The sequence below is a fragment of the Anoplophora glabripennis genome, unplaced genomic scaffold (genome assembly GCF_000390285.2).
Source record: "Anoplophora glabripennis isolate ALB-LARVAE unplaced genomic scaffold, Agla_2.0 scaffold80, whole genome shotgun sequence".
NCBI classification, from domain to species: Eukaryota; Metazoa; Arthropoda; class Insecta; order Coleoptera; family Cerambycidae; genus Anoplophora; species Anoplophora glabripennis.
Window position 1 is genome coordinate 1,300,241 of NW_019416401.1, and position 12,522 is coordinate 1,312,762.

Below are 12,522 nucleotides of genomic sequence, written 5' to 3' on the forward strand. Positions count from 1 at the left end.
CTGTTACTTTTTATGATATGTGGTTAACATTTTGGTACTTATTTTTGGAACACTCTCTATTTAGATATGGCATGCAAATGAGATCATCAAATTTAATATCCAATAAGTGTTTCACAATTTTTTTTTTAAATTTTGTAATACAAGTGGACAATATTTAAAGTTGAATAGTTGGGATACAAAATATGACAATATACATTTACATGTTTAAAAAAATATAACTTATATTAATAAATGGAAGCACTAAGAAACTCTTAAGAAAATATTCGAATGATTTAAGACCATATTCTCAGTGAATTTTTTACTAAAAAACGAAATTTTAAATACTGAACAGAACAGAACTAGCTCACATACAAGATGCAGATCGATTAAATTTTTGTCATGTTACAAATTCAGTATTTCATGTATCAAGTTTATAACAACAAAAACATTACTTAGTACGTGTTTGACAAAATATATTTTTATTATGTCCAGAAAATGCAATTGATATAAATATTTCAAGAAATTCTAAAAAATATTTAAATAATAACACAGTTTACTCTGTGATTTTTTTAACTCAAATTGTATGAAATGAGATTTAAAATTTTTAATACTTTGTGGATTGCCACACAGATTAGTTTACACAGAAGCAGAAGATCAATAAAAATTTTTCAAGTACAAATTCATTTTATATAAATAGATACAATAATTCACTCTTTCATGCAATATTCTCAAGCGATTTTATTGATATATTGATATAGGTATATTTTGAGTTTACAGTTCATGTTGATTTTCTTATCGATGGGTCAGCTAATTTTCCATAAAAAATCACACTGTACTGACTTAGACTGCCACATTCTTCTTTAAACGTTAAAATAATAAAGAACGGTTTATCTGCGATGAACTCTTCTGTAGGTTCTTTACGTAAAAGTATTTTTCTGACTGGCTTCTTTATAGCTACAACTATCAATCGCTTAACTATACTAAACCGGTAAAAAGCAGCAAACACAATTTTTAAAACAAAAATATGTTAGTACTAACTTTAATTCACTCAAAAGTCACTGGCTCGTTTTTTTTTGTGTGTTGAAGTCACATGTCTATTATACATACTTGATATGAACTAGCACTGCACGGCAGCTTCAATAATACAAAAACAAACACAGCGATATCTAAATACAATGAGATTACTCTAATATACAAGTCAAGGTATGAATTGAACAAATATACCCTGAGTAAAGCCACAGACAATGGGAAACTTGCTTATATCTTTTAAATATCTAGAAATAATCTATAACCTTATATAATTATGTACTGAAAATACTAGAAAAATCTTGAAGGTTATTAATTAATAATTACAATTAGTTAAATATAGAAACTCTATTTGAACATTTCTTTTTATAGTTCAAGTTGAACCTTTTGATAGCTAGTAGGTTCTGCTATATTTACATAAAACGTCTGTTAGCAATAAATTCATTGGGAAATATGTTAGATCCTTTCATTCCCATGATTACCCTTAAAACATGACATTACTTCAGTTTACGAATTAAAATACACGAAACAAAGTGGAAAATTAACTACGAAAGCAGAGAAATTCATGCAAATATTCTTGTATGTTAATATTAACATAGGTTACTGAAATTTATGTAATTTCTATGAAATCTACATGGTGTTAACTTTCGTCTAATAATTTTTTTCATAAACCTCTTCATTTTATATTTTCTAGAATTTTAAATTTTGGTTACCCGTCACTGGAGTGTAAATCGAAAGGCTTAGTTGATTGAATAATGAACAAAATAATGAGAATTGATTCGGTTTATATTGTAAAGTAATAAAATTTATTATGTTAAATGACAATTGTTCAAGGTAAAAAGTTATTCATAAAATAGATTATTTTCAGTAGGTTCACAATTATTTTACTAAATTAAGTTACAACAAATGTTAAAAATATCCCATGTTATTCAAGGAATAATAGTGTACAGTATCGAAAATTTTCTTCAACCATTTTAACTGAAACCCAACTGTTTCAAATGACCCATAAATAAAAACCGCACGGATTGTTTGACAATCGGACAGGCCATGCAACTAGACCATTTCAAACCATACAACGTTCAGGAAAGTGCTGAATTAACCAATTTCAAAAGATTCAGGCAGGCATTATGCCAAGAAGCACCATCATGAATTGCTATGTTTTGACGAACTTCCAGAGGAACATAATCCAGTAGATCATTTAGGGCGTTACTTAAATAATATAAATATCTCGGACGGTCTAGCCGATCTGGTATAATGTAAGGTCCATCGAGTCACTCGTTTACTATTTTGTTCCAAAATTCACTGAAAATCCTCACGATATCCAGTCGCAAAACTGCTGTCAGTTATGATAATTATGAGTCCGTAAAACTAAACTTTTCTAAACAAAACAGTCTACAAGAACCAGGACTATATGCAACATTCTCGAAAAGTGCATATTCAATGTTCGTAGTACAATTAGGTTGTTGTCAGTTCACCTTCAAAATGTATAAGACGATTCGAGAAATGATCCATATAAATACTATGAGCCTTAGACTTCAATGTAAGCTAACATTGATACGACCATAAACTAACATCGTATCAACATATTCACTGTTTGTGAAACACAACATGATGCACAATCACAACTGCTAATACTTCGTCATATTTCTTACACTTGACATGGAGTATAGTAAATCATTGTATTAAACATTCCCATACGTTACTTAGATATTTCTTTAATCCACAGGCGGCAGGTTAGTGTTATTTCAATGAGTAAAAAATAGTGGACAAGCATGTAAGATTTTGAAGAAAAATTATTAGACAAAAACTGTTATATTTGATGACGTGGTTAAAATTTTGGTACTTGTTTTTGGAACACCCTCTATTTAGATATGACATGCAAATGAGATCATTAAATTTAATATCCAATAATATACATCAATGAAAATTTTTTTATGTTTTATGTTTACAGTTCATGTGGATTTTCTTTAATAATCGATGGGTCAGATAATTTTCCACAAAAAAGCACACTGTACTGACTTGGACTGTCACATTCTTCATTAAACGTTAAAATAATAAGGAACGGTCTATCCGCGATAAACTCTTCTGTAATTTCTCTACGCAAACATCTTTTTCTGATTTGCATTTTTACTGCTAAAAATTTCAATTACTTTACTACACTAAATCAGGAAGAAAAGCAGCAAACACAATTTTTAAAACAATAACAAAACTATAATCCACTCAAAAGTCAATGGTTTGTTTTTTTTTGTGTATTGAAGTCATATGTTGTCTGTTATACACATTTAATGCGAACTAGCACTGCTTGGCAGCTTCGATAATACAAAAACAAACACTGCAATATCCTCTAAATAGAATGAGATTGCTCTAATTCTAATATATAGTCGCTATATAAAATGAACTTAATATAAATCCCAAGTAAAATGTCAGACAATGAGAAACTTTTAATTAAATATCTAGAAATAATCTGTAATGTAATGAAAGCATTAGAAAAATCTTGAAGGTCGTTGAATAATTATAATTATTAAAATTTGGCGCGCAAAATAAAGTATTAAGAGGGTGTTTGCTGCCGCGCTAATTCGTGACGTCATTTAGTGCGATCGAGAAGATGAATAGCGTATGCGTAATAGACAGTTAAATTCACTTTGCTTCCATATTGAACGTATTGAGGCTCAAAATAATAACAACAGGTTTGATAACAATAAATACATTAGCAAATGTCTCAGATCTTTTCAATCTCACAATTACCGCTAAGAAAAACAACAACCCTTCAGTTTACGAATTAAGACACGTAAAGGAAAATTAACTATAGAAGCAAATAAATTCGAGGGAATATTTTCCATGTTAATAAGAACACAAGATATCAAAATTCACGTAATTCCTACAAAACTGAATTGTTTAACTGAATATCCAATAAGTGTTTCACAAATAAAAGATTTTATTTGTGGAGAGCAAGATTGAAGTGACTATCTTGAAAATCGAACTGTACTGATTTGCCCAATATTAGTGTACGCGCTTTTTAATAACTTGAGGTATACATATTTTTTTAGATGTTGTCGTAACAATAATAACTACCAGTTTAAAATGAGCCAATATCGGATACAAAGCATACAAACTACATCCAACTCCAAACATTAACATTTAGTGAGCACGAGTTACACAATAGAGTAAATGACGTTAACTAGTCGACAATTTTCAAAGCACAGTCCGTACGATATTTGATGAGATAGAATTCCAAGAAGACCCCTGCATCACTTTCTTGGAATTAACTGCATTCGACACCCAAAGTAGATATACACTGGCGGTTTGGCGTTCACATTAGCAGCTTGCAGTTGTTCGCAGTTACAAAGGCATGTTTCTACGTAAGTGCATTTTCAGTGTAATTTCTTATTAAAATGAATTAAAAAAGGTGAAAAATAAAAGAAAGGAATTCACAGTTGAGGAGTATCGCGTTTATATTTTAATATTCAAGGCACGCCCCTGCTCCGGTAAATTGTTACAGTAGTTCCGATAACAGAACTTTATTGGCTTATTCTTATCTTAGAATTCTATTTCAATAAATATTGTACCGACTGTAGTTGAGATTCAAAATTTTACAACATGCTATACATAGAAAAGATATAACTTATACAAATAAATAAATGCTTATTTTGTTTACTTAAAATTTTTAAATATTGAGTGGATTTTTCACACAAAACTAGTTCACATACAAATTGCACATCGACTAAATTTCATGTTAAAAATCAGAGTCTTGATTTTTATATCAATGGATGCAATTTTCTCAAGCAATTATATTGGTTTATAATGTACTGTCAAAAATTTTTTATGGTTATTAAGTTTACAGTTCATCACTTCTATTTTCTTTAATAATCAAAGGGTTGGCTATCTTTCCATAAAAAAGCACATTGCACATTATTCGACCGTCGTGCTCTTCATCAACTTCTTTAGAAATTAAAATAATAAGGAACGGTTTATCTGCAAAAAACTTTGGCTTGGGACCTTTACGCAAACATATATTTTTTAAGATGACAGCTAAAAATTTCAAAAATTCAGTTGATAATAAATGAGAAAATAAAAGCAGCTGACGCAATTTTTAAAACTAGTTATGTAAACGTTAGTTTCTGTTATTTGAACTTTTTTTTAAATGTTGCCAACAAATTTGCTTATTAAATGCACACTTTTTTTTTTGACGTTGCGAACTTTGCTTGTTAAACGCACACACTTGATGTGAACTAGCATTGTGTGTCAGTCACTTAAATAATTAAAAATGCTAATAAAAATAGTGCAATATCATTTAAATGGAATGATATGACTGTAATAAATGGGACAAACAATACCACAAGAAAGATCTTAGAAAATTGCTCTATACAGAAAATTAAAAATGTGGTTAAATCGGGAAATAATTTGAGTATTACTCCTCCAAATACAACTGTGCACGTTAATTTTTTTATAGCTCATCATGTTGAACCTCTCGAGTGTTATGAGGATCCGTTATTTTTCCATAAAATAACACATTGTGTGGGGTTAAAGCGTTGTCCTGATCCTTGTCGTCTTTTATCGTCAAAATAACAACAAAGGGTTTGTTAGCGATAAATTCCTTAGGGAATGTCGCAGATCTTTTCAGTCTCGTAATTATCCCTAAGGAAAACGACAATACTTCAGTTTTGGCATTGAATTAAGTAAAGAAAAGTGAGAAATTAATCACAGAAGCGGAAAATTCGTGCGTATGTTGTTTATGTATTTACATATTAACAGAAGATATTTTGAAACTGAAATTTTGCTAATTTCTACAAAATCTATTTGAATATGGAATAAAAACAGATGGATTAGGTATCAACAAATTTCCAATACGCTTTTGCAAGTTTTGAAAATTTTTTAATACAAAATTTACTCTTGTACGTATAAAAAAAACCTATAATAAATAAATGCTTCAAGAAAATGTTTCAATAATTTTCAAATTATTTTTTTCTTACTTTTTACCAAAAAAAAAAAGTTATAACGGATTGTTGCTACATAATTAAATTGTAATTAAAAAAATATATATTTTGTTATTTTTTTTAGTATTTGTTTACTTTAGTATGTTTTTTTGTAAAATTGAAGATGGAAAAAAATTTCTGAAATGTACATATTTTTAATAAATCCGTAAACATTGATGTGGAAGAATTTTATTTATGATCGCTGTTCCAGGAAAAATAAAATATTTGTTTACATCTTTTTGTAAAATCTGAAGACGGGAAAAAAATTCATGAAATGCATATATTTTTAATAGATCTGTAAACATTTATGTAGAAGAATTTTGTTTATGACTGCTGTCCCAGGAAAAATTAAAAAAAATTGTTTACATCCCAGTCAGGATATTTATATACCTTGAAATGCACGAAATGAGGTTTTAAATTTTCAATACTGTGCTCGTACAGAGCTAGTTCACATACAAACTTGAAATCAATGAAACTTTTTCATGTCTCTTTTCAAGAATTCATTTTATAATAAATAATAAAAAAATGGATTACGTCATTTGTTAATTTTCTCAAGCAATTACATTGGTTTATAATATATCAATGGACACTTTTTGTGTCTTTGGTTGTATATGTTTGCAGTACATCTTGACAATTTTCTTTAATAAACCACAAGAAAAATACTCTGGGACTATACAGTGTAGGAAAGTACCGATGGTCTATCAGAAGTTACGTGAGAGCGATAAAGTAAGCCATAGAAATCCATGTGATAGACAAGGATGGCTTTAATGAAGGTGTCTAAATAGTCAACGCCCATTTCGCCCTTCCACAAATAAGAAGTGGATCTTATTTCCTACCCTGTACATTTTTCTCTTTGATCTTTCCTCTTTTTTCTTTACGTTTACATCTTGTTTTAATTACATCTGCTACAAATTTCATTAATTCGGTTTATCATAAGAAGAAAAGCAGGAAACGTAATTTTTACATTAAATTCACTCAAAATATCACCACTACCTTCCATTAATTGGATTTATTTTGCATGTTACCATTGAATGAATTGAACTAGCTCTGCACGACATGATTTTTAAATGGAATATAATTTAAAGGGAATGACATGAAACGTAACCAGAACACAAATTGGACAAGTAAAACTTCAAAACATTATTCTGTACACAAAATTAAATATGTGCCGTTACATCAAAAAATAATTTGAGTACTATTTCTACGACTATACGTTACTAGAGGGTACAAAAATTTGTACAATAATTTATTTTATAGTTGGCCATGATTGGTGACCTCTTGATTGTAAGGTTTTGTTACTCTTCGAAAAAATAACATATTGTGTAGGATTAAAGCGTTGTCGTCATCAGTGCTGTCTTTTATCGTCAAAATAACAACAAAAGGTTTGTTAGCGATAAATTCGTTGGGAAATGTCCAAGACATCCCAGGTGACACAAATACATCTAGGTACCAAAAATGACAACATGTACTTAAAGTTTACTAAAATAAGTAAAGGAAAGCAGAAAATTAACTACAGAAACAAAGGAATTTGTGTGAATTTTTTTATCAAGCTATTTTGTAAAGCTGCAATTCTGTTTGTTTAAGAACTTTATTTGTGCAAGGAGAGCAAAATTTAAGTGACCATCCCAGTCTTTTCTGAATAATAATATAAATATTCATTACCGATTGTAAAGTGAATCGCTCAACTGTCAAAATGTTGATGCTACAGCTGTCAAATTGGCCGTGTCTTGCGACCATTTTAAAACAAAAACATTACGTACAAAAAAAAATTAAGAACCGATACAACACTGCATTACAAGGAAAATACATTAAACGGGCCATTAAAAACGTAAGAAGTAATATATATTTTTCTAAATAAGTACTATAATGTTTAAAATAGAAGTTGTACACTTCTAATCGTATTTTTAAGAAAATAAATGATTCACAGTTATTTTTAGGTGTAATGTGAGTGTATGCATAAATATTTGTATGTATGTGCACGTCTAATAAAATATGTTTAAATATTTCATCATGTTGCTTAGCAGCAATCACACTCTGAGAATCCACAATTTTATATTTAATTTTAATAAAAAAGAACGAAAGCAATTTGTTTCAGAAAATTAAGTACGGCTATAAAAAGATAAATATTATTTGTATCGACATGTAATTCTAGAACGGTGTAGTGTATCTGAATAAAAAGTACGAGACAAAGCAAACGAGCAAAGAAAAGCCAGCAAAGCTCAAGCAAACAAATCGCAAATCAACAGAGTTAAGGACACGGTTACTCACCAGTCGCAGCAGCTGCTTCCGCTCCTTCTTCGTTTACTTCAATGAATGCCTTTTGGACCGCTTTGCTCACATACAATTGTTCTTTAGTCTCAATGATTCCTGTGAGTTCTGCATTCTCCTGATCGAATATGACACCGAGTCCGAGCTGCAACAAATTCAAATGTTGTTTTGGAGATTGTCAAATTGAATTGTAATAAGATCCATTTCAAAATGTGTTGTAGTACAAAAAGTCACCCTAGTGTGTTTATACATTTGTTTTATGATGTTTTTAGAATATGTCTCATTCCTCTTTTCTCTTCTGCTACTTTAAATCTTCTCACTGGCATCCAGTGTCTCCTCAAACTGATAGTCGTCAGAATCTAACTCCTGATGTACCAAAATTTCCTTTATTTAACACAATTAATACACAAGTTACAACAACAGTTTACAAATTTTGACAATATTGAGTTTCACTATTGTACCTAACATGCTCTAGAAACATCATAAAACAAATTAGTAAACAAATGAATAAACAAAATAAGGATGACTTTTGTTACATTATTATTATTATTGTCAAGGTTAGAATTTGTGAAAAATAAATGAGGTTATAGTTTGAGCATAATATTAACACTCTAAATGTTCCAAAATTTTCCTTTTTAAACTCTTCAGGTTATGTATTTAAAATGTATATGTATATATTTTTTTAAGCTATTTATGGATATTCAATGTACAAATGTACATAACGCCGATAATTATAAAAATATTTTAATGAAATTTGGGACCACAATATCTTGAGCTAAGTTAAGACTAAAACTGCACAAAAAAAAGTAAGTAAAGCAAGCAATTTTATACTACTTTGTAAGAGAAAATATCTAGAGATCAATTTTTTTTTTTAGTACAATAAGTGCATTTTAACCACATAAATTAAGTTAATTTTTATTTTCATTATTTTTAAGTATTCAAGAAAATTATATTTGAAGTTTAAAATCCTGTATAAATTAGTTCAAGTGGTTGATATATTAACAACGGTTTAATTTTTTCTGATCATTCAAGTGAGGGAAAATAATTTTTAAACGTATCGTACTCACCTCGGTTAAAGAGTCCTGAAGATCGATGGTTTGTTCGATTTTGAACTTGGGAAGAGCCACTTCAACCTCCGGTTTGTGCATATTCTCCGTGATCTTCATTATGTCTGTGCTCGCAAGTTTCTGCTCCAAATCTGCGATACCGTTTCGTTCATTTGGCAGGATGACAATCAGACTGATGTTCTTATTGGAATAAGGCAACTCTAAAACTTTGGCGTTCAAGTTGGCATCCTCCTTGTAGAAAAACTTCTTTTTTATATGCATCATCTGCACATCAACGGTATCGACATCGTTCAGGTAGAATTTTTCGGTTCTAGTGTTATGCACGTCGAATGGGAGCGCCCATTTGCCTTTAAAATAAATTGCATTGACAAGCACCAGAACTGTGTTATCGTCTAAGTCTTCGGGATTAATAAGATCTCTAATTTTGTTATTGGTTTTATTCTCGACCCAGGTATTAATGGATGACGCGGCGACTTTAGGCTGTTTAAAATTCAATAGCTCTACCTCAGACGAAAACTGCTGCACTGCCACAGTGCTGAAGTCTTGTTGAAGTTTATAAGATTCTTGCAAAAATACTTTGTTAGCTATCAGAAGAGTTACGTCCTTCACGGAATTGAGACGTGACATAACGTCTTTATATCCCTTGGCAGCCACTCTAACATCGGGCACATTTAAAGCTTTAGTAAACGCTTCTTGAGTACGACCTCTTGAACCTTGGTATACTAACGAGAGAATTGCGTGGATACTTATGGGAGAGAAGAATACATTGCCAGGTTTCTTAGCCAAAATATTGTAAAGGTTCTTTGTAAGTTCCCCATTTCCATGTAGCACAGCCTTTAATTCCTTCTGTTCCTCAGCCATAATTAAGTTTGATGATACTACGACTCCTACTAGCAAGAAAACAACCGAAACTGAAAAAGAAAAATACATGTTTACTAAAGTATCACACTGTTTCTTTCTTCAACCAAGTAGAGGATATACTCTAACACAAACTGGCTGGTGAGAAACAAATTATTTAATAAACTATAATAGTGATGGAAAATAATTAAATGTAAGTACCAAGTAATGTCTCGTCCGGGGAATTAAAGCAGGACCACTTACACTTCTTTCTGAATGAGAACTGCATAGAAAACCCGAAAGCTACAAGATCGCCGGCAGAGTTTTATTTTTAATCGATTGTCAGAATACGACCTTGATTTGATTCGGCTGTTATTTGTACATAATTAATTCCTAGAACCGAGAATTACGCATCACATATACGACAAACATCAATTCGACGCAGGTTAGGAAACTCCCCTTTGTAAACATAATAACAAACTCCTATTTAATAAATGTAGCCCTGCGCCACTGGACTCAATTTACGCCTAAGACTTCTGTCTCACGATGATTTGAATAAAGCACATTTATATTACTTATTTTCATTACATTGATTTAAAAGATATATTTTGGGATGAAATACGAAACACGAAACCTAATAAATAATGAAAAATTGAAAGATTATAAAAATTTAGAAACGCTATTGCTATCTACATCTACCGGCGAGTTCGAATAGTTAAAGTCTTTGTTTTATTTTTATGAATCCCTAGTGTATGTGCTGCCATCTCTTGTTGACTGAAGTAATTCTAGTTCTTGCCTTTTTTTTCATTTTTAAATATTTAGATCATAAACTTCTCGACCGAGCAAAAAATAAGTTATCGATGTTATCATCTAACATGAAAACAGTATTGAAAGCGATATGAAATAATAGTAAACATTTTTGAAGGATGTTAGAAACTGAACGCAGTGGCGGATTTAGGTTTATAGGGACTTTAGGTCAAAAAGACAAAATGGATCTACTCTATAGAAACTAGAAGCGAATGATCGAATAAAGTTTAATCGGCTATAAAAGCAATATGAACTTATTAATGACATATTTTTAAAGAATATAACATTAAAAAAAAAGATATTATTTTTTGCATCAAATTTCACGTTTTTGTAACAGAAAATTTCCTTAATGTTTCATAAGAACATGAAATAAAAAACTAATGTGATTCTTAAATTTTAGAGTGACAATTTGACATCTGTAAAACAAACGAAATATAATTTTGATTATAACGAGCGTTCAAATAAAAACGTGGTCGAAGTTGGCTCTGACACATTGGACGTAGGGAGTAGCTTATAGCGACCAACTTAACCTCATTTCTCAACGAGCTGTATATCAGCTGTCAGTTTCAATAACGTNCAATAACGTAAATGACTATATAACTTTATTTTAAAGAATAATCGTGATAACAATAACTAACAATTAAAGGAGCTGCGGAAAGTGTCCCCCTCCCTGTTATAACAATAAATTAAAGCAGCTGCTGAAAGTGTCCCCCTCCTTGTTCCAAGCACTTTTCACACCTGTTTCTCAAAGAATTAAAGACATTTTCTAAGATGCTCGGGGTATTGTTAATTTCACGAATGTTGTCTATAAGTCGAGCCTGCAGATGGTTTAAATCAGGAATAGGCAGTTCAAAAATAGTGTTTTTAAGGTAAGGCCACAAAAAGAAATCACACGGCGTAATTATCACATGACCTCGGTGGAAATTCATGTTCAGCATTGAGACTTATTAGTCGATTTTGGAAAACTTCCCTCAACATATTCATCGTCTCGCCTGCCGTATGTGCCCTTGCGCCATCTTGTTGAAAGTAAAAGTTTGTAATTTCGTTTTCTTCCAGCTGGTTAACAAAAGGAGCGATAATTTCTTCTCTATACCTTTGCGCAGTAAGAATACCATTAAAAAAAATAGGCCCATAAATCCTCCTTCGATTGAGAGCACACCAAACTCCAATTTTTTGAGCGTGTAGAGGGCCCTCGACAAAAAAGTTATCTGGTTTTTCAGAAGACCACATTCTCATATTCTGTGAGTTTACGTAACCACTTAAATGAAACCAGGCTTCATCAGAAAAAAAGGTGATATTATGAAGTTCACCGTAGTTGTTTAAAAACCATTCACAAAATACAGCCCGTCGCGGAAAATCAACTTCATGAAGTTCTTGCTGACAAGTTAAACGATAGGAGAACAAACGCAAATCTTTTTTTAACACTGTGTGGCAGGTACCGACTGATACTCCCACCATTTGTGATAAAACACGTACAGAAGTTCTTGGCGCATTTTCCATTATTTGTTGGACATTTTCTTTTAATTCTTCAGTCCGCTTTTTAGGTCGGCCGCTTCCTTCTTTTT

At 31.0% G+C, this 12,522-nt stretch overlaps 1 protein-coding gene across 16 annotated transcripts in view; it reads right to left on the minus strand.

Moving 5' to 3' along the window:
• LOC108917569 (serine protease inhibitor 3/4) overlaps positions 1-12,522 on the minus strand; it is a 57,332-nt gene that overhangs the window by 20,896 nt on the left and 23,914 nt on the right. For 11 of the 16 annotated variants that reach the window (XM_018724242.1, XM_018724241.1, XM_023454431.1 and 8 more), the window contains exons 2-3: positions 9,314-10,224; positions 8,247-8,391 (exon numbers count right to left, since the gene is read on the minus strand). In XM_018724242.1, coding sequence (XP_018579758.1) covers positions 8,247-8,391; positions 9,314-10,224 — 1,056 coding nt within the window. Of the gene's footprint in view, positions 1-5,434; positions 5,641-8,246; positions 8,392-9,313; positions 10,244-10,372; positions 10,603-12,522 lie in introns of those variants that run through there. The other 5 variants (XM_018724231.1, XM_018724246.1, XM_018724240.1 and 2 more) reach the window with 4 other exon arrangements.